Raw genomic sequence first — 27,572 nt, 5'->3', positions numbered from 1 at the left:
GCTACGAAAGAGGCAATGCACTACATCTATTAAAACCAAACATGGCATGACTTGGACAACATAAAACAGAGTTACATCATGGTATAACAAGACCAAAAATGCAGTGATATGATGAGCCAAAGGCTTAGGCTTAATGGCATGCACAAAAGTTCATTCTTGAGACATAAAGAGCCAAGCCTCCAAGGGATCAAAAGCATGTCAAATGAAAGTGCATGGCCACATTTCATGGACTGAAATAACATTTAGAATGATGGCAAAGCATGCAAACATCACATGTATGGCATGGTAGGGGCTTCAAAACCCAAGACTAGCCTAAACATTTACACTATAGCTATACAAAGCATGAGTGATATGGCCATGGCAGCCCAAAATAGTCCAAGAACAACCCAAAATAAGGACAAAATCATGCTGGAGCAAAGCCAAAATATGCTAGGATGATGAGTCAAAACATCATGCACATAAAGCTAGTAAGCAAGATTTGTTCTACAAGTATATGGAGCATGCAAAATACGACCAAACCAGCAAGAGATAGAGTCATGACATGCCAAATGATGACCAAATACATGCTGAAATGGACTCAACATAAGCTAGGATAACATGCTAAAGCAAGAAGCATATAAAGCTAGTTTATGGGATTTACACCACAAGTGCATCATACATGCATGTAGTGACAAAACCAACCCAAAATAGATCTAAGGAATGGTAAAAAATCACCAAAAACCTACTGAAATGGACTCAACACAAGCTAGGCAAACATGCTACTTTGATGAGCTACAAATGGGATTACACTACACATACAAGATGCATGCAAAAGGTGACCAAACCAGCCATGGACAGAGCCAAGGCAGGTCCTAAAAGTCACAAAAAAGGGCTTGAACCAAGCCTAAAAAGTATAGAGAGGCATGCTCTTTTGGAAGGCCAAAAATACAAGCAAACAAAAACCAAAAGAGAGGGGGCCACCCCCTCTGATTTGAGGCCTCAAAACCACATGCCTACCACTAAAAATCCACTGAATTTTAGTGGTTTGAAGGCCAAACCAAGGCTAGCTCGGAGGCCTTAAGGCATGGCCCAAAACAAGGCCAAACAAGGTCAACAAGAGGATTGAAGACCCTCAACAGCCAAAAGACCTTAAACAACCACCAAAAGCACTTAAAAATAAGACTTTTTCAGTTGAAAGCAAGGCCTAAAACAATATGCAAGGATGGCCAAAATGAGGTAAAAAAAATGCTAAAAAGCGGAAGAAGCTCACCCTTGAAGATCAACTTCGAAACCAGTAACTTCAGTGGGTAAAACCTCACTTTCAGAGCTCAAGAAGTCCTCCCAAGAACCTCAATCCAAAGATAGTGGTGTATCTCTAAGTGTTGTAGTGTAAAAGTGCAAGGAAAATGGACTTCAAGGCACAAATGAACAACAATATATATATATATATATATAGAGAGAGAGAGAGAGAGAGATATTTCTTCTCAAAAAAGCTGAACCTCTCCTAAAGAGAGAGGCTCTCTCCTTATATAGAAGAAAAGCAATGCAAAGCTTCTTAAGAAGCTTTGCAAGAGCTTCATCCCTCCATACACGTGTATGGAGGGCAGATAAAAGGATTCTAGCTGGCTCAAAAGATTTGGAGTGAAACCTACTGAGACAGGGGTTCTGCCGGCCATCAGGAATGGCCAGCAGTGGCTCATTGATGGCCGGCAGGCTCAATCAATGGCCGGCAGCAACAAAGTGGGGGCCGACAGGTCCAAAAGGGGGCCGGCAGTGCACCAAGAAACACATTCTGAAAGGACCAAGTCATGGTCCACGAATGGGGCAGAAATGATACAGGGTCTGGAAAGCTCGAACCTGTGACGTTCCGCCGCAAAAGTCAAATGCCTGCCGAGCAATCAAACTTGTGTCCGGATGTACCTGTAAGCACAACTGAGTCTTGAGGACGGTCAAAAATGAGGTGTCTACAAGGTTACAGCTTAGAGGGCGTTGAGAGCTGTGCGGCCAAGTATGATGTTGTAGGCAGAAGGGTAGTCGACGACGAGGAAAGTGAGTAGTTTCATGGACTGCTGTGGATACTCTCTGATGGTGATTGGGAGGTTGATGGAGCCTATAGACATCACTCAATCTCTAGTGAAGCCGACCAGAGGGGTTTGTAGAGGAGATAACTTTTCTTGCTTGACTTTGAGTTGTCAGTAGACATTGAGAAAGATGATGTCTAAGAAGCTGCCATTGTCGACAAGTACTCGTCTGACTTTGTAGTTCGACAAGAGAGTAGAAATGACTAGAGGGTCGTCATGGGGGTAGCGAACGCCTGTGCAGTTTGCCTCCATAAAGGTGATTGGTTTAGACCATTGCTTGGACTGTTTGTAGGGACAGTCCACTGTCGTAACGGCCTTATCGAAGCCTTGCCTGATTTTTCGAAGCTCAACTCGCAGTGCTGATTAAGAAGATTCGCCACATGCTAGCCTTCTGACGATGACCTTGATTTTGCCGACCGGGGGGTGTAGACACCCCATTTTGACCGGTCTTAACACTTGGGCGCTTTCGCTTGATTACCCAATGATGAAAATAAGAATATGCTATCTCACAAAATTCTCAATGAAAATATGGAATGTAAACTTTAATCTTAACCTTACACTCATTTTTTGCCAAATTATTTTTGATCCATTCTCTATTTTCTTTTACGTTTTTTTTATATGTAATATTATATTATATATATAGTATGTTATATTATATAATATTTCATTTATTCGGTGTCGTGGTATCACTCACGCACCATACTTTTGTATATATATATTAAATATTAAATATTTTATATATTATATACTATATACTATTCCTCCTTTGAAACTCCCCAGCCTTCCACCGTTTGTTTTTTTATTTTCTTTTTCTTTAAGACCCGCTTTGGTCAAATTATATTACATATTTGGCCTGCTAAAATATATTTTATTAGTCCATGTATTTTGTTATTTTATAATTTTATATATTTGTGTATTTTTATATATTTTTTTGGGTATTTGTACATATATTTATGCTAATAATACCTTTTATATATTATTATATTGTAAAGTGCATAGTAATTTTACTGTGCAGTGCACAGTAAAATCACTATGCGCCTTTTGAAATCAGCTCCTTCCATCGTTTGTTCTTTTGTCATTTTCTAAATTTTATTTTCTATAAAATGGGGGATCAAATAATTGAAAGAGAAGAGAGATCAGAGAACTAAGAGAAAAAAAAGATTAGAAAGAATTGGGAGAAAGAATTGAGATCAGAGAATTAAGAAGAAAAAAAGATTAGAGAATTGAGAGGAAAAAGAATCAGAAATAAAAGAAAAGAAGGAAAATTAGTTTTTGAGAGAGAGAGAGAGAGAGAGAGAAAATAAAATATTTTCTTAGATATTTTATTTTTCTAAACCAAACTTTTATTTCCATTTCATCAATACACCATTCAAAAACCAACCACTAAAGTTGTAATTCCAAATTTTGGATTGAGAATTGAGAACACATTCTACAACCTTGAGGGTGATCAGAAGAAAGTTTGTGAATCAGAAAATTCATCATTTCCCCGAAAGATATGACCCCACCGGATGAATAGTGATTGGCGGTGAATAGTAACCTCAGAAGTGAATAGTAACCCCGACGATGAATAGTAACTGCAGACAAAAAATGCCCAATAAGATGAATAACGACCAAGAAGGGTGAATAGTAATTGCCATGGTGAATAGTACTATCGGCGGTAAATAGTGCCCCAGGATGAATAGTGTTCCCGCAAAATAAGTTTCCCCAGACAGAACAAAACAATCTTCTTGCTTTAAGCGGAACAGTTTCCAGTGGTTTTCAAGGCATTTAAAGCTTTTTCTTTTGTTTATTTTATTTTGAGTGTTTTGTGAGATTTTTATTTTGCTGTAATATTATCCCCATCCCTCTCTAATTTGGTTTGTAATTATTCTTTCAAATGTTGTAATAATTCCCCGCCCCGCTTCTTTTTATCCCATTCTTTTACTTGTTTTCTTTATTTGTGAATATGCATCTTATTTTGTTTCTCATTGTATCCATGATTTGCATACATGTTTCATGCATCTTGATTCGTCTAATTTTTCATTTGTGGAGTTAATCACTTCCTATATGATTATGTGCGCTACCTCATGTTCTTGAGATAATTCACATGTCATATCTTAGAAGCCGAATCTTTGGTTGCATCTCATGTGTGAATTACATTAGGACCTTGTATATAAGATCATGCATATTTTTCTAACTTTTTTTTTGTAGCTTGTTTGCGGGACGATAAACATGTAAGTTTTTATGCTTTAGCATCCCGTTTGTGTGTATTTTTCTTATTATGTTTAAGCATCCTACCATGTGGCTACTTGCTTACTTGATATAACTGAATGAATGCCAGTGGATGGAGGTTGTGTCGCTTAATTTGGAATAATGTTGATTGTTCATGTTTGTAAACTAAATTTAGTTTGGTTGTACATCTTCAAAATTCTTTCAAAATACATAAAATCAAATTATTCCAAAATAAATGACATAGTCTATACTTGTATGATTCACATAGTAATTTTTAGGATTTATTAAATAATCGAAATATGAACATATAAAGTAAATAAAATTCATATCATGGTTTAGTAAAGGCCGATCTTTTGATCGGGTGAGTGGGGGTGCCCAATTAATGACCTTCCCCTCTCATACCTAAGGTTTCAAACCAGGACAACTTTGGTTATGATGAACAGTGACCTTGGCACGAGTCATGGGTTTCCTAATTTTCCAAAAATATTAGGTGGTGACTCTGAGCTCTGATGACGTAGTCCATTTTTGGCAATAAGGTTTTGTAATAAAATGGATTTTCTAAAAGTTACCAAATCTGGAATCTTATCTATGTTTCACATTACATTAGTGAGACTAGATCAAAGAGATCGAGGGTCCGAACTATTTACGCGTACGGGTATCCCCCCCGGGAATGTTACAGGGGGGCAAGAGCGCCTTGCACACGGGGTTGTTGTGGTGCCCGATCATCATGTCGTCTAGGTGGTTTAGGCTGTCTAGGAGAAATATGTCGGTCGTTGTGCCGTGGGGGGTCAACCCTAGGACTTTAATGGGGGCGGGCTGTTGTGAACTGGTTAAGGCACCCTTGGCGGATCAAACCCTCGACTTGGTCCTTAAGGTTGACACAGTCTTCAGTGTTATGGCCATGGTCATAATGGAAACGGCAGTATCTGGACTGGTTCTGCCTGGTGGAGGGAGATTTCGATGTTTGGGGCCATTTGAGGTTGTAGTCACGCTAGATTTGGTGCAAGACTTGCTCCATAGGTGACTTGAGAGGTGTGTATCGTTCAAACCGACCGGGTGGTCGGGTAAGAGCTGGTCGGTCTGAGCATATGGGTCGATCTGTATGCTGTGAAGGTCGGTGAGTGTATTGCAAATGCCTAGGTTCAAGTTCTTTTTTCTTTTCCCTGGACTGCGAAGCTTTGAATGTGGAGTCTTGGCAAGCTGCCAGAGAGTCCTCAGCATTCATATATTTTTGGACTTTGGCAAGAATGGTGGCCATTGTAGTCTGGGGTTCTTGGAGAGGGAAACAAGAAAATTCAATGGCGCAAACCGGCCATGAAGGCTGTGAGAATGACCTTATCATCGTTTTCCTCTACTTGTAAGGCCTCTGCATTGAAACGGGTGACAAAGCTGCACAGCGATTTCCCCTCGGTCTGCCGGATGTTTACCAATTGAGTCGCTGGGTGTCATTGGCACTACGCACCGATGAAATAGCTCAGGAAAGACTCGTTGAGCTAGTGAGAGGAAGTAACAGAGTCCGGGGGAAGTTGGCTGAACCAGAGTTGCGCCAACCCTTTCAACGTGACGGGGAAAGCGCGGCACATGATTTCATCTGGAAAGGCATTGAGGATCATAAGTGTCCGATATGCTTTCACGTGGTCGATCGGTTGAAGGTGTCAATCGATGGAATTTTGAACTTAGAGGGTAGAGCTTTATCTCTGATGGAGGTGATAAAAGGGGAGTTGATGGTGGAAAAAGGTTTATGCTGTATGTTCTGCATGACCCCTTGTAGCTGAAGCTTCATGGCCCGTAATTCTTCATCCCAAACGAGGGCATTATCTCCACAAGTTTAAGTTAGGGATTGAACACTGCTAGCCTCACCTTCGTGGACGGCGGTGTGGTACAATGGCAGGTGGTTATGGAACAACGGTGGTCCCTCCTAATGGGGCTACGAGCCTAGAGAAGGGGTGCACAGATCGTCGAGGTTTAACGGTTGAGGTTGTGGGACAAATGGTGGGAATATTCCTTGGGACACATGTAGTGGGAATTGGTGATGATTGTGGGTTTGTTCCGGGTTAGGGGGGACTATTTACGGTGGTGGAGGAGGGATAGGTAAGTCGTGCTGGAGCAAAGCGTTGATCAGGGCTTGGTTTTGCTCGGTCAACCGATTGATGCTGTTGGTGAGTTCTGCGAAATATGGAGGTGGGTTATTTGGGTTGGAGGACTCAACTTCCAGGTTAACAACATTGTGTTGTGAAGCCATGGACTAGGTCGTGACCATCCACTCTGACGTAGGAGATGGGTGTTAATGGGGTTCCTCTCGGTGACAATGGACACAACTATCGACCAGAGATGGATTCCCACAGATGGAGCCAACTGATAATGCAATAACTTTAATGGAAGAAGGGTCGGACTGATCCATGCTTCCAACAGGTCTGCTGGCCTTGGTGTATTCAAAATATGCCTGCAAAATAGGTCCAAAGGGGGAGATAAACCCCCGACGGACACTCTGACGATCAAGTTAGGTCAAGATAGGTTGAATTTAGAGAGAGAGAAAAAGAGAAAGAGAAGCAAAGGGGGTGAAGACTTCCTCTAACGCATCTCGAAAGCTTCCTTATATCCTTTGCTCATCATTTCCTTGTCCATTCTAAGGTGTCTAGTTGGTCGAAAGTCTATGGCCTAACTAACATCATTCATGGTGATTCTGCATACTCCAGCGTGATTGGTCTTACTACATTTAATGCTATAGTGGCCTCATTAAATGGCTGATATGTGGGTGCAATAACTTTGTAGGATCTTTGTCTGCTTACGTGGTTAATTCCCTACCTGACAAGTGTTTGAGTGCCACAGGTCCTAGGCTAGCATCGGCTTCTCAAAGTTATTGGGCTGACTAGGCTTTAACATCTGGATCGTGAGCTGCGCCCCCCTTAGGTGCCCATCAGTATCAAAACCAAACCAAACCAAGCCTTAAGTCTCCTCAAATGGGGTCGGCTACATGAATCCTTCTTCTCCATGCAGCTCTATCAAAGGCTATTTCGTTAGTCAAATTTAGTAGATCCATATCTTTATTTACAACGCTAGCCAACATTAATCTAGGCCTACCTGGTTTCTTAACAATTCCATCTATTGTCACTACATCACATCTCTTCACTACTATCTCTATTGGTCTCCTTTGAATATGCCAAAACCATCTTAATCGATTCTCTCTGAACTTATCTTCTATCGGTGCTACTTCCACCCATTCTCAAATACACTCATTCCTAATTCTGTCTTGTCTAGTCTTGTCACACATCCACCTTAGCATCCTTATCTCAGTCACATTCATCCTATCTACATGTTGTTTCTTAGTTGCCCAACACTCTGTCCCATACAATATCGCTGGTCTAATAGCCATTCTATAGAACTTACATTTTAGTCTAGTGGGTATTCGTTTATCACACAATACCCCAGACGCACTTCTCCACTTACTCTATCCCTCCTTAATCCTATGGGCCACATCCACATCAATCTCCCCTGCTGTTGTGATAATCGACCCTAAATAACGAAAATGTTCACTCTTAGACAGTTTTGGTTCTCAATCTTCACTTCTCATCTGTTTTCATTGTTATTGTTACTAAATTTACGCTCCATGTACTTTGTCTTAGTTCTACTTATCTGGAATCCTTTAGATTCAAGTGTTTTTCTCCAAATTTTCAACTTTGTGTTAACTCCTTCTCTAGTCTCACCTACTAACACGATATCGTCTGCAAAAAGCATACACCATGCCACATCATCCTGAATATTTCTCGTCAACTGATCCATAACTAAAGCAAAAAGGTAAGGACTTAAGGTAGATCCTTAGTGTAACCCTACAGTGATAGGAAATTCATTTGTCTCTCCAATAGGCAATCTAATAGTAGTCATCACCCCTTCATACATGTCCCTAATCACATCAATATAACCTTTTGTCACCCCTTTCTTCTCTAAGACTCACCGTATTATATCCCGAAACACTCTATCATATACTTTCTCGAGGTCGATAAACACCATATGAATGTCTCTTTTCTTTTCTCTATACTTTTCTATTACCCTCCACAAAAGATAAATCACTTCCATTATTAACCTGCAAGATATAAACCTATATTGATTCTCTGACACCTCTATTATATCTCGTAATCGATGTTCCATCACCCTCTCCCACATTTTCATTATATGACACATTAACTTGATTCCTCTATAATTGTTATAATTCTGGATATCTCCTTTATTCTTATAGATTGACACTAAAATACTCTTCTTCCACTCATCTGACATGTTCCTAGTCAGCAAAACTAGTCAACAAAATTTTGCTAAACAATCTAGTTAACCAAGCAACCCTTTTTTACCCAAACACTTTCAAACTTCAATAGGGATATCATCAGGTTCTAAAGCCTTATTTGATTTCATCTTCTTAAGCGCAATCTCCACTTCAAAATTCCTAATCCTGTGATAGAATCTATAATCTTGGTTTATCGTATTACTGGTTATTTTTTCCCCTATTGACGTACCTCCATATTCCTCATTTAATAATTTCTCAAAATAATTCTTCCATCTTTCCTTAATCTCTTCATCCTTCATCAATACCTTAAAATCTTCACTCTTGATGCACTTAACTTGATTAAAATCTCTTGTTAAAAAAAATCCATTGTATTTTACATATTGAAAAGCATAGGGGCAAAACCACAAAATTCATTATGCAAGTTATAAAACCGAATGAGTTATCAACATTTAGAACTATACCTCTTGAACTGGTTTATTGTGGTCTTTGGCATTCACAAACTCTGTCACACCAAACTTTTTTGCTTGTTTATCACACAAAACATTAGAATATTGTGTGTTTTAACTAGAATGTGAGTCACAATGTAGCTTATGTTGCAAAAATAGCTTCCACCAAGAATTTAGATGCAGTTGGCCATCAAAATCTGCAAATCCTTTCCTGTTCGGTTGGGTTCCCATTGTTTTGTTATAGTTTATATTTTTCTGCGAAAACTGTTTTCTAAATTTTGAAAACAACTGTTTGGTATTTTTTAGAAAGTGGGTTGTTTTTAGAAACAAAACAATAAAAAGTTCGAAAATGCTCATCATTTTCATGTTACTCTCATATTTCGAAAATTTGAAAACAACTTTATGCTGCACAGATACTGTAGTCAGTTTTCTGAAAGTAAATTTGTATCAAACATTGCAAATATAATGCTTGCTAGTCCCTTTGTGTGATTACCTACCTTGTTCATAACTGCTAGAATTCAAATCCACACTAATAATCCTCGAAGCACCGGACACTCTGGCCCCTTCTGCAGCCTAATCACACAAAATTACCATCAAATTTAGTATTGATCAGATACATTTGGCTAACAGAGACAACAATCATATTCATAAGGCAATTAGAGAAAAAAAAAAAAAAAAAAAAACTCACAGCTAGACCTACAGCTCCAATCCAAAGACAGCCACAGTTGAGCCTTTTTTGGTTTGGCAAAATTCACAGTGGCACCAAATCTTACCCAAAACAAAATCCCACGAATTTGTTCATTAGGACAGTACAAATTCAAAGGTTGGAAAATGATCGACTTTGCAATCAGTTGTTAGAATCAGTAGGTCTTCATATTGTGCATTTGAAAATTTTGAAAGCCTTGTTATTGGATGATCATGGTACTTTCCAAAAAATCGAAATCCTTGATCAATACAGGAACAATACCACCATTTTGGTTCAAATAGATACCAAATTGGATGTTTGACTAATTTCCATGGATTCTTATTTCTCAATAATATTTTACGATCAAGAAAATAGACTTAATCCCGTGAAATCATTTCATAGAAGTTTGTTGATATCTTATTCTTATAAAGAAAATTGATGGTTTTAGCCAAAACCCAAAAGGGATTTGACATTAAAATTAGATTGCCATTGTTTTTTTTGTACCTGTGGAGATTCCACAACTTGGACCACAAACTTTGTCGAGAGAGGAGCGAGGGGGTTAATCTTGGCGAGACAACCAACGTGGATTACCGTGTACTTGCTGAAGGTAGATGTTCCAACAAAATGGAAAATCGGTTTGCCATTGATTGAGAATCTTGATTTTTGATCATGGATCATCACTCTCGTGTCTGTGTTGATCCTCGGGAGATTACACATGTTGCTTTCTTTGGATTTACAGTGAGGACATTCTTTGCATTCCCCTGTAAAGACTGGAAGGACATGATCGCCCGGTGTAAGATCAGTCACTCCCTCTCTAACACTCTCCACAATCCTACAAATCCACCAAAATCAACAATATTCATATTTTCAATCCACAAACAGAGAACCCATTTCATTTTAAGCTTCAAAAATTAACAAGAACAAACAATTTGATTGAGATTAAGATTTTCTTGGAAAGAAATCAACTTACCCTCCTGCCTCATGGCCGAGGATTCGAGGAAAGACGGGGTTTTGGCCCTGCAAGATTGAAAAGAAAGAACCAATTTGGGTGTCCCTGAAATTAATGAGGAAACCTTAGGAATGTTGGGTATACCTCCTTATTGGAGTGTGGGACCCAATTGATTTATTAAAAGAGTTAGTTTTAGTTTGGTATTAGTTATAATATTTTTATATATTGTATCTAATTTTGTGGAGACCCAATTTAGTTTGGAAACAACTAAGGTTTTGACAAAAAACCCTTGATTCACAATACATATTTTTTGGTATTGTTTTTTCCAAGGAAAAAAAGAGGTGCGGTACAGCTGCCATAGGTAGTCTTTGGTGGGTTTTGATCTTAAACACAAGTGTGTTGTGTCTGCTAGAACATTGGAAATTCAATTCATCAATCAGGTTTTTTCAGTGAGTTTTGGGATGTTCAGTTATTCAGCTGATTTGGGTCTATAATTTTTGGGTCTTCTTCAACTCTAGTTCTGAAGATTTTGGTTCGTCTATTTGGTGAGGTCTTTCCTCTTGTTTATTTGTGATTATTTGGAATTCACCTAAGGGTGGTTTGTGAGACCATTCGTGTCTCGTTTGTAATCGTTTGGAAATTTATTTGGTTGATAGTGGAATCGGATTTCGATCCCGTGGACGTACCTCACATTGAGGGAACCATGTAAAATTCTTGTATTGCTTTTGATTTAATTTTTTCGCATTAGTTTTTATTCCCATTGATTGATTTACTCGTGGGGAATCATATATTTTCCCTAACAACTGGTATTAGAGCTTACAGTTTATTTGAATTTACTTGTGTAAATCAATGGAGGGGAATGTGGGTCATATGTCTAGCTTCAATGGAAGCAATTGGGTAACTTGGAAAACTAAAATGGAGGACCTATTATTTTGTAAAGATTTGTATAGACCTATTGAGGGTGATAGTGGCAAACTTGATGATATGAAAGATGATGAATAGAAGAGGCTTCATCGAAAAGCCGTTGGTGTTATCCGTCAATGGATTGATGACAGTGTGTTTCATCATGTTGCTACTGAAACTTCAGGATATGATTTATGGAAAAAATTAGAAGGCCTTTATGATAGAAAATCAGCCACAAATAAAGCTTTTCTGTTTCATAAGTTGGTTAATTTAAAATATAAAGAGGGCAGCCTTATTCCGGAACATCTAAATGAAATAAAGAGTGTTGTTAACCAACTTGCTTCTATGAAAATTATTTTTGATGATGAGTTGCAGGCTTTGATGCTACTTAGTTCTTTGCTCGAAAGTTGGGAGACTTTGGTTGTGACAGTTAGTAATTTGGACCAAGATGGAGTTGTCACAATGGACCAAGTCACTAGTAGCTTGTTGAATGAAGAAACTAGAAGAAAATCAGCGGGTTCCTCTCATTCGGAAGCATTCGTTGTGAGAGGCCGATGCAAAACAAGGGGGAGGAGTAAGACTCCTCATGGTCGTGATCAAAGCCGTGACAAATCAAAAGATAGTTCTTTTTCAAAGAAAGACATTGAGTGCTATTATTGCCATGAGAAAGGGCACATGTGTAGGCGCGCCCTTGGGCTTCATACTACAGTTCAGACTCAAATGTCACGGTTCTTAATCTGATCTCATGATGTGCGATGTGAGATTTGATAAATCACCAAAGAGTCCAAATCCGGCAAATCGTTTTGGAAAACTGATTTTTGTAAAGAAGTCTCAAACATGGACTGTTTTGCCAGATACAGAGTCGCCACCTAAATATTTTATTTTGGGAGAATTTAGTAAACCCTGACTCGTGCCTAAGGCCACGTGTCCGTCATCACCAAAGTTGCCTTGGCTTGGGAACTTGGGTATGATTGGGGAAGGTCATTTAATGAGCACCCTCGCTCGCCCGATCAAAGATCGGCCTGTACTAAGCATGATATCTTGTTTTTGAAAACACATGTGCTCTTATTCTGGTTAATTAGCTAGAATTACTATGTGATGCGCACAGCAAAACAAGTATAGATTAGATCGCCTAATTTGGAACCAAGCATCGCATATTCGTTTGTTTGGAAAATGGTTTGAAGTTTGCTACTCGTAAGCAGGCTAAAATGCGGATTTCAATGAATTGTCCCAATTCAAGTAATCCAACCTTCACCCACAGGAATTTAGGCAGTTATAGCAAATAAGCAATTAGCCTCATGGCAAGCATGCTAACATGGCAACATTAACACACATGCAGTATGCTAAAGCGTAAACACTCACAGTGTACTCCGAGCCAAAACAAAGAACTAGTTAGAAATCAATGCATGATCCTAGTTCATGTTTAAAATGGCTAATGCAAAACACATTGCAAAAATGCAATTAAGATAGGCTCGGCTATCCTAAGAATGTCATGTGAGATGCAACTTGGTACATGTATTCAAATTGGAATTGAAATACAATGTAGTTAGCATGATGTGCCGAGCCCGGTGCATGCAATTCAGATGAATGGATGCAAACATACGAGCATAAGGTATGCTAAATGAAATATGCCCTAAAACTAACCATCGTAAGCGGTTAAGTAAAAGGGAGAATGAAATGGGGATTGGAAGACATGCATCGCACACATGCACGCTTATTATAACAATGTGCCCTCTCGAAGGAGGGACCGAATAAGAAACTAACTAGCTAATCTAAGCTAATTAAACTAATTATTACACAACAAATTAATTAACTAATCCTAGTTAACTAATTATTACAAAACGAATTGAATAGCTAACGCATTAACTAATAACGTACAAACCAAAGCGAAAGCTAGCTATCTAAGCATGGCAGCTAAGGAAAGCAATAAAAGCAGGAGGTTCTCGGAGGGAGAAAACTAGATGCATGCTCGGTCGCCTCGCTCGGAAATCCAATGCGATGCCCCGATTTGCCTCTGTTTTCATTTGTTCTCAGAAACTTGCACCAAGCTCCAGAAAGATGAAACTCCACCTTAAGAATCCATTGGGAGGGTGGCCGACCACTTTTGGTCTCTCCAGACCCCTGCCGACCACTTTTTGTTGTTGAAAACAAAGAAAAGTGGTCGGCCAGCTACTTTTTCTAGCTGGCCGACCAGTTGCTGCTGCCAGTCCAGTTTCTGTAACAGAGAGCAAGAAAGGGCATGGCAATGTATTTGTAAGATATGTATGCACAACCACCCTCCTTATCATGCCATGAACTCAAAGGGGTGTGGTTCTCGACCCTCGGGCCACCAATTGTGCATTTTCATACATGATGGCTGAGAGGCAAAGTTGCACAATTCAATATGAAATGAATGCACAAGTAAACACATAAGGCCTAGAACTCTATCACGTATGATCAAGAGCGTCAGCGACCGGGAATTAAGGCACGTTTCATCACTTTAAGTATGAAACGCCTCTCGTTTCCCGTGTTTGGACTAACACCTATTCCAAACACAATGCAAGCAAGCATGGCATACACAATCCGAATAAACTACATGGCATACTCAATGCAAGGCATTCGTAAGGTTCAAAGGATAATGTAATGCATGCATGCACAATGCAATGCAACAAGGGCAACTTCCGTAATATACCAAGCATGGCATGCTCAATGTAGTATACATGGCATACTCAATGCAATGTACAATATGACATACTTAATGCAATGAGGCAACATAGCATGCACAATGCAATGTAGAATGGCATACTCAATGAAATGAAACAATATGGCATACTCAATGCAATATACATGGCATAATCAATGGACTTGAACCAAAAAGGGGGTAGACCTCAGTCATGCCCAAATCAGTGGCCATTGGTGATGAAATGAAGGCACATAAAGCAAGGCATGCATGCACAATGCATTGGCCATCAAAGAGGCCAAAGAGCACAACTCTCAAGAGTGCTCGATGAGTGACAAAAGTGGAAGTGTAACAACACTAAGTGCACTGAAATGAAGCAAGAAATGATGCCAAATCATTCAAATAACATAAGTAAAGCATGCTAGGGTCCTAGGGCATGAAAGCTAGCAAAGAGCAACACAAAGGAGGCATGCAACACATGGCACAAATGCATGAACTAAGCATGGACAGAGCTCACGTAGGTCAAAACAAGGACCTAAACATGCTGAGACAAGGGCTCGAAGGCCTAGGCATGCAACCTAAGGCCATAACAAGGCCATAATGCATGACACTTAAAGACATCCAAAGCATGAATGAAGTGGGAACAAAAGCATGCTATAAGCTCTGAAATGTCATGTTAGATGATGCCAAATCATGTACACAACACAAATGAAACATGCAATGGTGCTCAAAGCTTGAGGCAAGCAAGAGCATTTGTACTACAAGTATATAAAACATGAAGCATGTGACCAAGGCGACCCAAAATAGTCCTAGTACATGTTAGAATGAGTCTAAAACATGCATGGAAGTAGGCCAAAATATGCTAGCATGAAGGGCATGAAGCATGGTGAATGCAAGGCAAATAAGGTGGATTACACTACACCTATTAAGACCAAGCATGGAATGACTTAAGCAACAAAAATCAGAGTTATATCATGGTATAATAACCCCAAATAAACACTGAAATGGTGGCTCGCAAGCAAAGGCATGAAGGCATACGCAATGGTTCATGTTAAGGCATAAAGGGGCAAACCCTCCAACGCATTGAATAAGTGACAAATGTGAATGCATGGACATGAAACATGGACTGAAAAAACATAATAAGTGATGCCAAATCATTCAAATAAGCCAAGTAGAGCATGCTAGTGGACTTGGTGTACAAAGCTAACAAGTTAGATTGAACTATAGCTATACAAAGCAAGTCATGCATGACCAAGACAACCAAAATCAGAGCTAAATCATGTTAAAACATGGACAAAAGCTTCATGAAGTTAAGCCAAAAGCATGCTAGAATGACATGTCACAACATGATGCATGTTAGGCTATTTCATGGAAATGCACTACAAGTGCAAGGAGCATGCAAAGGCTAACCAAACCAAACCTAAACAGAGTCATGACATGGTAAAACAAGCTCAAGAACATGCTGAAATGGACACAACATAGGCTAAAAATACATACTACTTCATGAAGCATACAAAGCTAGTGTGTGTGATTTACACTACAAGTGTATTAACCATGCATAAAGTGACCAAAGCAAGTAAAAAAAGTGGTATGCCACAGAAAAATAACCACAAATACATGCAAAGACATGATCAACATACACTTAACAAAGGTGCTCAAACATGAGGCATATTAAGGCATGTAAAGAAGACACAAGGAGAGGGGATGACCCTCTCCTTCTTAGGACCTTAAAACACCATCCCTACCACTGAAATCCCTCTAGATTTTAGTGGTGAGAAGGCCAACACAAGGTGGTCCCGAAGCTCACAAAAAAGGCTCAAAAACAAGGCCAAACAAGGCCTAAAAGGGGGTAAACAACCCCAAACACAAAAGTGATCTTAAACAAACTTTCTAAGCATGAAAAAATAGAACTTTTATCAGTTATGAGCTAAGCTTAAAACAGCATGAAAGATAGGCTAAAAGCTTAAGCAAGAAAGGGGGATTTAAAGGTCAAAAGCTTACCCTTGAAGACCCTCTTTATAACTGCAACTCCAGTAGGTTTTTCAAGCTCAAGGCAACCCAAGAACACCAAAATCAGCCCCTAAGCACCTTAGTAGCCAAAGGAAGGTGTTTGAGTGTGTGTTTGTGTGTTAACCTAAGATAAATCTACACTTTTGAAGCACAAAAATGAAGAACCAAGCAAGATGGATACAAAACTATATGTATCTCTCTAAGGGCAATTTTCTGAACCTGGAGGAGGGAGGAGGAGCCTCCCTCTTATAGAAGAGGAAAGCCAAAGCTTCTTGGAGAAGCTAAGCTTGAATGCCATCCCTCCATACACGTGTATGGAGGATGGCTCAAATGCTCTCCAACTGTGCCAACTGTCCTAAAATATCTCTAAAAAGGTGCCAAAAAGCAACCGACCACTTGAAGTGGTTGGCCTGCTAGTAAAAGTGGTCGGCCGACCACTTTAGGTGGTCAACTAGAGCAAAAACTGGTCGGCCATAGGTGGGAGAGGTCAACACACTAAATGTAAGGTGGTGGTATGGTGGTCGACCAGAAAAGATGGTCCAAAGACCAAGAAAGCCAGTTATCTGACAAGAAAACTAGCTGGAAAAAAGAAAAATGGTCGGCCAGGAGAAATACTGATCTCTCACCCTTGTACCACCTTCCAAACAAGGAAAGCAAGGTTTGTACCGAAAACAAACCAAAGCGGATGCAAGACGAGAAATCGGGAGGCAAAGCACGCGGCCGAAAGCCCCAAAAACTAGTTGACGAGCATCAAAAGTGGTATGCAACCACAAAAGTGGTCTCCCAGACCACAGTGTTCCTCTAGGCAGAGGCAACAAGGTGTGGCTCAAAAACCACGCCAAACGGAGAATGTGAAGCGGTCCCGAGACAAGGCCCGCAGCCAAAGGCTCCAAAAACCGAAAACTAGCCTCCAAACGGGAAAAGTGGCCTACGACCACGAAAAGTAGTCTACGACCACAGAGAGATGGTCTACAAGATCACTCCCTCCCTCCGGGAAGGGAAAACAAGACTTGGTCCACAAACCGAGCCAAAGCACAAAGAGTTCAAAGGCCCGAAGGCAAGGCTCTCAGTCAAAACTCCGAAACCTCTAAACGAGCACAACATGCACCATCACCGAGCGCTCAATCGATGACGTCTGAGTCTTAAGGTCGGTCAAAAATGGGGTGTCTACAACATGAAGCGAGAATGCCGAAAGCTCAAGAACAAGGAGAAAATGCGTGACAAAAGTGTGGATAAGAAGCAAGAAGACACAATAGCAGTTGCTACCGATGATCTCATGGTTGTTTGTGAAGATGCTTGTATCAATTTTGTGGGCCAAGAGAGCAATTGGGTGATTGATTCTGGTGCTTCTTTTCATGTGACTTCTCGAGTTGATTTCTTCACTACCTACACCAAAGGAGATTATGGTTCTGTTCGAATGGGTAATGAAGATTTGCCCAAGATTATTGGCATGGGTGATGTTTGCTTGGAAACAAATTTGGGCTGCAAGTTGTTGCTTAAAGATGTGAGGCATGTTCCCGACATTCGCCTCAATTTGATCTCTACTGGGAAGCTAGATGATGAAGGCTTCAACAACAAATTTGGTGATGGAATATGGAAGCTCACAAAAAGGTTCTTTGGTGGTGGCTAAGTGCAAGAAGACTTATACACTTTATTCGATGCAAGAAAAAATTTGTAAAGGTGTTGTGAATGCACTTGAAGATGATACTTCTACCAAATTGTAGCACAAACGACTTGGCCATATGAGTGAAAAGGGGCTACAAGTTTTGTTTAAGAAAGAGCTTCTACCCGGTTTGAAAGGTACATATCTTAAAACTTGTGTTCATTGTTTGGTGGGTAAACAACATAGAGTTTCTTTTCATAAAAATGTTGCTTCTAGAAAAGAAAATGTGTTGGAGTTGATTCATTCGGATGTTTGTGGTCCTTTGAAAGTTATAACACATAGTGGTGCACTTTATTTTGTTACTTTCATTGATGATTATTCAAGGAAAGTTTGGGCTTTTCTACTAAAAATTAAAGATCAAGTTCTAGAAGTATTTAAGCATTTTCAGGCCATGGTTGAAAGAGAAACAGGGCAGAAATTGAAGTGCATCCGATCAGACAATGGTAGTGAATACATTGGGCCATTTGATGAGTATTGTCGCAACCAAGGTATTCGGCACCAAAAGACAGTTAAGAAGACTCCTCAACAAAATGGGGTTGCCGAGAGGATGAACCGCACCATTGTGGAAAGAACAAGGCGTTTGCTTTCACAAGCTAAATTGCCAAGATCTTTTTGGGGTGAGGCAATGAAGACAGTGGTTGATGTGATCAATTTGTCTTCTTCCTATCCTTTGAATGGTGATGTTCCAGAAAGAGTTTGGACTAGCAAAGATGTGTCTTATGAGTACTTGAAAGTGTTTGGTTACCGAGCTTTTGTTCACATTCCAAAGGATGAGAGGTCCAAGCTTGACAGTAAGTCAAGACAATGTATTTTTCTTGGCTATGGGCGTGATGAATTCGGTTATAGATTGTGGGATCCGGTTGACAAGAAAGTCATTTGAATCCGTGATGTTGTGTTTTTTGAAGACCAAACAATTGAAGATTTTGGCAAAGGTGATCAACCGAAGCCAAACACTAATGATCTCATTGACATGGATCCATCTCCGTCATCTTCAGTTGATGATGAAAATGGGGGAGATGTGCAGCCACCTATTGAAGATGCAGAGGATGATGCTAATCCTAATGAAGTTGAGCCCGAAATTGAGGAAGAGCATCCAACTCAAGAACCAACACCACAACTTGAGTTGAGAAAATCTACAAGGGACCGGCAACCTTCGAGAAAGTATCCTCCCAATGAGTTTGTGTTGATTTTTGATCAAGGAGAGCTTGAGAGCTACCAAGAAGCAATTGAGCATGCAAAGAAAGATGATTGGAAAAAGGCAATGGAAGAGGAGATGAATTCTTTACTTGAAAATCACACTTATGATTCAGTAAAGTTGCCTAAAGGGAGGAAAATTCTGAAAAATAAGTGGCTTTTCAAATTGAAAAATGATAGCAAGAATTTGAGGTACAAAGCACGTCTTGTTGTGAAAGGCTTTGGGCAAAAAAACGGCATTGACTTTGATGAGATTTTCTCACCGGTTGTAAAGATGTCTTCTATTCAGGTTGTACTTGGCATGGCTGCAAGTATGAACCTTGAAGTTGAGCAACTTGATGTGAAGATTGCATTTCTTCATGGTAACCTTGAAGAAGAAATTTACATGGAGCAACCGGAAGGTTTTGTAGAGAAAGGGAAAGAGAAATTTGTTTGCAAATTGAAGAAAAAGTTTGTATGGCCTCAAGCAAGCCCCGCGGCAACGGTACAAAAAATTTGACTCTTTCATGATAAATAATGGTTTTTCTAAAACCACTTCGGACCATTGTGTGTTCATGAAAAATTTTTCGGATGGCAAATTTATTATTCTTTTGCTTTATGTTGATAACATGTTAATTGTGGGTTAAGATTCTACCATGATTAACATGTTGAAATTGGAGTTGAGTAAATCTTTTGCTATGAAAGATTTGGGACCGGCAAAGCAAATACTTGGTATGAAAATTGTTCGTGATCGCAAAGAGGGGCTGATTTGGTTGTCTTAAGAAAGCTACATTGAGAAAGTTCTTGAGAGGTTCAACATGAATAAGGCAAAGTCGGTTGGTTGTCCACTTGCGGGTCACTTCAAGCTTAGTTCGAATAAATGTCCTACAAGTGAGAAAGACAAAGAAGAGATGTTGAAAATTCCTTATGCTTCAGCAGTTGGTTCTTTGATGTACACCATGGTTTGTACAAGGCCGGATATTGCTCACGCCGTTGGTGTAGTGAGTCGGTTTCTCTCTAATCCGGGTAAAGAATAATGGGCAGCGGTAAAATGGATTCTAAAGTATCTTCAAGGGACTTCAAAGGAGTGTTTGTGTTTTGGGGATGGTAAACTGATGCTTGATGGGTTCACGAACTCTGACATGACCGGTGATGTTGATTCTAGGAAATCTATTTCGGGTTATTTGATGACTTTTGCAGGAGGAGCTATGACATGACAATCTAAATTGTAAAAATGTGTTGCTCTCTCAACTACCGAAGCTGAATTTATTGCCATTACAGAAGCTTGTAAAGAAGAGTTATGGTTGAAGAAATTTTTGCAAGAGTTGGGTTTGAAGCAAAAAAAGTATGTGCTTTATTGTGATAGTCAAAGTGCTATTCATTTGAATAAAAATTCTACTTTTCATTCGAGATCAAAACACATTGATGTGAGATACCATTGGATTCGTGATGTGTTAGATTCGAAACTGTTACAACTCGAAAAGGTTCACACGGATGATAATATTTCAGATATGTTGACTAAGACTTTGTCAAGGGACAAACATTTAAAGTGTCGAACTTTGACGGGTATGGTTGATATCTCCACCTAAGTCGGTAGGGGGAGAATTGTTGGGTATACCTCCTTATTGGAGTGTGGGACCCAATTGGTTTATTAAAAGAGTTTAATTTAGTTTGGTATTAGTTATAATATTTTTATATATTATATCTAATTTTGTGGAGACCCAATTCAGTTTGGAAACAACTAAGATTTTGATAAAAAAAAAAAAACCCTAGATTCACAATACATATTTTTTGGTATTGTTTTTTCCAAGGAAAAAAGGAGGTGCGGTACGACTGCCATAGGTGGTCTTTGGTGGGTTTTGTTCTTAAACACAAGTGTATTGTGTCTGCTAGAACATTGGAAATTCAATTCGTCAATCAAGTTTTTTCAGTGAGTTTTGGGATGTTCAGTTATTCGGCTGATTTGGGTCTATAATTTTTGGGTCTTCTTCAACTCTGGTTCTGAAGATTTTGGTTCATCTATTTGGTGAGGCCTTTCCTCTTGTTTATTTGTAATTATTTGGAATTCACCTAAGGGTGGTTTGTAAGACCATTCATGCCTCGTTTGTAATCGTTTGGAAACTTATTTAGTTGACAGTGGAATCGGATTTCGATTTAATTTTTCCGCATTAATTTTTATTCTCATTGATTGATTTACTTATGGGGAATCATATATTTTCCCTACCAAGGAATACTATACTATTCTATACTATGTAAAGTGAAAAATGAGTTACCTTGGCTTCCCAGAAGTAAACATCATTGTCGCAGAGAGAGGTATAGAGGATCTTCACACGAACCTCCATCTTCTGCGGTGGCGCCACCTCCACTTCTTCTATCACCAGTGGCTTCCCTGCTTCCCATGCCACAGCAGCTGCCACCAAAAAATTGAAGAAATACTTTGTTAACCAATCATTTTCAGAAGTACAAAGAGTCTGTTTTTTTTTCTTTGCTTTTGTTTTTCGTAGAACTTTACAAACTGTTTCTGAAAACTATTTTCGAAAAAATATTGATTCCAAAGTCAGTAGAAAGCTCCTAAATGGGATGATGATATTATACAAACCTTTGCAGCGAATGACTTGACCAGCTGTGTTTGACATCTTTCCTTCTTCACTGAAAATAAATTGAGACTTTAAAGCTTTTGTTATGTTTAGAACTCTTCTCTTCCATGCACTTGTTTCCGTGTGTGAGATGATGGAAAGGCTCTACTCTAAATGGGTTATTTATGCTATAGAAAATGAATAAGAGCTCTGTACCACATAATATAAATTAATAGAGAAAAGTTAGAAATCATGAAAAAAATTTTATAAAAATAATCATAAAAGATTTATGATTTTTAGATTATCTTGATTAATGTGTGGTGTTTTATTCTAAGTGTAATTCAAGGGTCACAAAGTCTTCATGATTATTTTTATGAAAGATTTTTCATAATACCTAACATTACTGAAATTAATAATAGTTACACTTTACAAGATTATTTTAGTGGTAATTATGTATGATTAAATAGTTGTCTTTGGGCTTATGCCAGTGGACTTTAAAAAAAATACATGTGAATTTGCTGGTATTCAAATTTCAACAAAAGCCAAGGATTCAAATAAATACAGAAATATTATAAAAGTGCAAAAAGAAATAAAAGATTATTGGATAAAAAATGATTAGAAAAAAAGGTCAGCCTCCCAACACTACAAAAAAAAAAAAGGTTTTAGATACCAAAATTTAGGGACAAAATTATTTTTTAGGGACTAAATATTTTTGTTTTTAAAAGTGCCGTTATTATATTTTTAGAAACAAAAATTAGACATTAGTGATCAATTATTATGTTTTTAGGACCATATTTTTTGTCTCAAAAAATAAACCATTTTGAGACCAAATTATTTTGTCCCTAAAAGTCTATTTATTAGTGACATTTTTAAAATTTTGTTGCTAAAAGCCTCGTTTTAGACTTTTCGGGACGATCTTTTAGCGACTATCCTTATGACGATAGAAATTGGTCCCTAAATGTCTTTTGCAACAAAATTTTCACTTTTAAAGACCAAAATATTTGGTCTCTAAAACACTTATTTGTTATAGTGCAATAATTATCGTATGCTAACAAAAATATTAAAATGAATATCAATTAGACTTATTTAATAATTACAATTGTTGTAACGTACTTAAAATGTAATGGAGATTAATAATTAAGAAAATTTTAAGTAATAAAATTTTTTTAGTTAATGTTGATTGAATTTATAATATGTATACATACACCATATATTACCGTATGCTAACAAAAATGTTAAAATGAATATCAATTAGACTTATTTAATAATTACAATTATTGTAGCGTACTTAAAATGTAATGGAGATTAATAATTAAGAAAATTTTAAGTAATAAAAAAATTATTTAATATTGATTAAATTTATAATACGTGTACATACACTATTATTGCTATCTTCGCTATACCACTACCAACCACTATATGCAACCATTACAAACTACTAGTATTGCTACTACTACTACCACTACAACCTCCATCACCAATGTCATCATTGTCATAGAATTACACCATTTCCACCACCACTACAACCATTCACTTCCATAATTATTGTCACCGTTATCATAACCACCACAATTACCACGATCATTACACCATCGTTGATACTTCCCTTTTACTTTTACTGCATTATCCCTCCATCACTATATCTACATTCACAATGGTTGCCATTGGGCCATAATTGTTATCAGTGCCACCACTATCATCACTATTATAATATAAAAATTAAAATATTCAATTTAAAAATAATTTTTAAATTTGATCTTATACATATTAAATAATTTATTTGAATTAATCACTTAAATTTTTATCAAATAGCTTTTTAACATAAAAATTTTAATATTAAATTTTCAATTTAATTTTAATCAATTGGTAAAGTGGATACAATAGGCCATGACAAAATCATTTCTGAATTTTTGGTAGCTGGTATTTTGGGATTGGGCTTTTATATTATAATATTCTACAAAACTATTTCCGAATTCTGATAGCTGGTATTTTGGGACTTGACTTTTACTTTATAATATCATACAAAATCATTTCTGAATTTTGACAATTGGTATTTTAACTTGTAGAATAAGCCCTACGATTCCCAACAATACCCCTTTAATCCAACAATAGACTAGAGAAAACTTACAAGGTTTGGAGCCTCCAAAATTAACATCTTTGTTTCAAAACACTAATGATATAGAAAGAAATCAAAAAAATAAAAAATCGTAAAATTGTAAAGTAACAATAAATGTTTGGTCATATAATGTTTTATATGGATTTTTTTTTATTTGACATTTTTTTGAATAGCTAATATTATTAGTTTTGAAACTATGCCTTCTAATTGAAAGATGAGTGTTTTTCGTTTTTTATAAGAGAGCAAATGATATTTGAAATAGATTCAAATATTCAAGCCAAGTGGCATCTTATTGACTGAAAAAAATTAAACAAAAATTATTAAATTTTATTATTTTAATTAATAAATATCGAGTTGAGACACTGCATAAATTTGTCTTAATTTCACTAAATAATTTTTTCAAGGTCAATGAATTCCAATAAGCCTTATCTTGTAATAATGGTGACCTTTGAGGTGGTTTATTATAGAAAGCCTAATTCATGTGGGCCCCACATAATCACAAAAACAGGTATTCTAGTATCCCGGTAATGCTGTTAAAAAAACAAAAACAAAAACAAAAAAAAAAAAAAAAAAAAAAAAAAAAAGTGTATGTGAGGTGGTTTCATTAGCACAAAACTGGCCACCATATTTTATAATGGTTTTCTTGTTGTAATCCTATTTTTGTGTTTTTGTTTCATTAAGATAATCAAGACTCGATTTCTATGAAAACAAAGTCCTGTTGTTGAGATGCAATGAACCATGTTACTGGTCAATTAAAATGAGAAAAATATATATCACTACAACAAAAAACACCAATGGCGACTAAAAAAATGAATTTCGTCGCTGAAAGTTGCACAAATGGCGACTAAATCCATTTTAGTCGCCAAAAATGAAGACTTTTGGCGACTAAAACCATTTAGTAGCCAAATGTATATGTATTGGCGACTAAAAATCAGTTTGGTCGCCTATTATATGGGTTTCAGCGACTAACACAATTTTCGTCGCCAAAAGTGATGGTTTTTGCCGACTAAAACAATTTAGTAGCCAAAGGTGCTGGTTTTGGCGACTAAAAAGCAGATTGGTCGCCAATTGTAGGTGTTTTGGTGACTAAAACCAGATTAGTCGCTGAAAGTGAAGCTATTTGGCTACAAAAAAAAAATTAGTAGCTAAAAACTGAGTATTGGCGACTAAAATTCAGTTTAGTAGCCAAAAGGGGAAGTTTTTGGCGACTAAAAACAGGTTTAGTCGCCAAAAGGTGTGTTTTTAGGCGCAACATTTTTTTTAGCGACTGCAAAATTAATTAGTAGTCTAAAATTGTAGAATTGGCGACTAAATAATGGATTTAGTCGCCAAAACTGAGATAAAATTTTTTTTTAATAAATAATTTATTTTTTACATAAAAATTATATTTGAATATATATAATTATATTTATATATATTATGTTGAAAGTAATATATAAATAATATAAGTTGCAATTATATTCATGTGATGGTTGAGTGGCATAGTGGGGTGGCGTGTGTCCTTAAGGTTTGAAGCTTGGACATCGCAGGTTCAAACCGTGGGAGCTGCTGGGGCGCACAGTGGGAAATTATTTTTTTTTTTGAAAAATGCTTTTGGCGACAAAATACTGTGGTCCCCAAAACCAGTGACATTTGCCGACGAAAAAATTAGTCGCCAATTGTATAAATAATAAAAAAAAAACACTATTAGCGACTAAAACTTTAGTCGCTAAATGTATAATTTCACAAATGGAATCGACTATTGGCGACTAAAACTTTAGTCGCTGAAGACCTGTATATTGCCGACTAACTAATCTTTAGTCGCCAAAGGTATTGCCGACCATGTATTGGCGACCACAGCGGTGACTAAAATATTTAGTCGGGAAAAGTGAAAATTCTACATTTGGCGACTAAAAGAGGACTTTTGGCGACTAAAAATTTAGTCGCCAAAAGTGTTTTTTCTTGTAGTGATATTAAAATATAGAGATACAAACTTGCCATACAATGCCTTCCCTTAATTATAATAGGGAAATTTAGATTCATGCGGAAAAAAAAAAAAAAAAAGTGAGTTAAATATGAGTTAATTATTATTATTATTATTTTCCCCCACACATCAAACATCCAAACACCACAGAAAAATTGACAAAAGCAGACAAGTTCATGCTTTTCTACAAAATATTCTTTATTAGTTAATTAATTTTGTTCAAATTTTTTATTAGCAATATTACATTTGCTAATGTTTGATAATCATTGATTATCCAAGTATCCTTTCTTTTTTGATAATCAAATAAATTTAACCCCTTATATTTTTAGTAAAATTTTTAATAAGAGTGTTAATATTCATAGAATAATTTCAATTTTTATATGAATAATTCTAGATAAAATAATTGTATAAGAATTCTGTTTATCTAACCTTCTCAAAATATTAAGTATATCGATCTAGAAAAATTTCAAAGCTCAATTTATCTGATTTTCTTTGTATTTTCAAAATTTTCTGTGTTTTAAAATTTTTTTGGTTTGAAAATTTTCTAATTTGCTCACAAATTTATCTGATTTTCTCACAATTTTTACTATATTTTGACCAATTTTCTTTGATTTGCTCACAATTTTCTCTGATTTGTTTTTTGTGTTTTGATCAAACTAGAAAAAATTATGTTTTGATTCAATTAGAAAAAATTGATATAAAAAAAAAAAAAAAAAAGCCAACACAAAGCATCACAACAAGAATTCCTATGCAAATAACAATGAGAGTGAGAAACAGATAGGGAAAAGGCCACAAGGGTTTTTTTTTTTTTACCTTTGCATATCGGTCTAGAGACTCAACTAGGGTTTACGAGAGCTGAAAATGAGGTGGTTCAAGTTGAAATTGAGCTGTTTGAGATAGTTCTAATGCTATAATTCACCGGCATTGTGGTTTAAAATGGGCCCATTAACAGGGGACGCCAACTCAGCATCGTTCTCGTCTGCGAAATTGAGTGAATTTGATTCCGAAAGGAAAAACAAAACAAAACAAAAACAAAAACAAAAACAAAAACAAAAAATAGAATTGAAAACAATGTGTGTTTGTGATTGAATTGTGTGATTCGATCAGAGTGTATACAGAGCTCGTTATCTCTGTATAGCTATATATTTATATCTTCTCTCACTTGCTTGTAGAGAGCGAAAGAATGGTAGAATTTTTAGACATGGTTTTTGAAAAAATTTGGAAAAATAGAATTTTCTTCTAAACTTTGGTCTATTTTTTAGGTGGGACAATCGCCGAATTTCGCGGATCAAGGTGGTAACGCGTTTTATACCGTGTTTTGATTTACGTGGTATATTTGGTTGCTCAAAACTATTATCGGGTGAATGAGAAATTGAAGCCAAAGTGTGCTCCATGAAAATGGAGTTTTAGTGGAAAATCCTTAAGGGTTTGAATAAAGGCATGTCCCACATTGGTTTGGTGGGAAGAAATTTATGGATTTATAAAGCTTGGAATTATAGCTTGGGGAGGGCCCCAAGGGGTATCCCAAGTTTGTAGAAGGAAGAGGTTATGGGCAAATTGGACTAGACCCATTGAACCCAAAAATAGCCACACACGCGTGCCGCCGTCTGTCCAGCCCGGTTGGGCTAGGCTGGGCTTCAATGCTGGTGCGTGGTGTGAGGTTGGCTTAGGCTTGTCTGGTCTAATACCTATCTTTTTGAGCCAAAAACATTTGAATTTTATTTTATTTTTTTGTAAAATAAAATTTCTATCCAGAATTAAAATTAATTCCAGAAAAAATCTGTCCGGTTTTTCCCTCTACCAAAATTATGCTCAATTTTTATCTGTTTGAATTTAAACCAGAACAGTTTTCGCACTTCTCCTCTGCAATAATTCTCTGCAT

The 27,572-nt window shown here is 37.3% G+C and overlaps 1 protein-coding gene across 1 annotated transcript; it reads right to left on the bottom strand.

The window, feature by feature from the left end:
* Positions 1-3,354: 3,354 nt before the first annotated feature.
* LOC114289122 (alcohol dehydrogenase 2-like) lies at positions 3,355-21,761 on the bottom strand. The gene is made up of 6 exons (XM_082876971.1): positions 21,635-21,761; positions 21,309-21,445; positions 10,649-10,695; positions 10,183-10,510; positions 9,491-9,566; positions 3,355-3,634 (listed from the first exon to the last, which is right to left on the bottom strand). Exons 1-6 carry the CDS (start codon positions 21,669-21,671, stop codon positions 3,444-3,446), a joined length of 816 nt encoding a protein of 271 aa, XP_082733097.1. The 5' UTR covers positions 21,672-21,761; the 3' UTR covers positions 3,355-3,443.
* Between the last annotated feature and the right edge of the window lie 5,811 nt (positions 21,762-27,572).

Source organism: Camellia sinensis, chromosome 6, assembly GCF_055761805.1.
Source record: "Camellia sinensis isolate YWXY chromosome 6, ASM5576180v1, whole genome shotgun sequence".
Lineage (NCBI taxonomy): Eukaryota > Viridiplantae > Streptophyta > Magnoliopsida > Ericales > Theaceae > Camellia > Camellia sinensis.
This window is presented reverse-complemented; position numbering and strand designations above follow the sequence as displayed.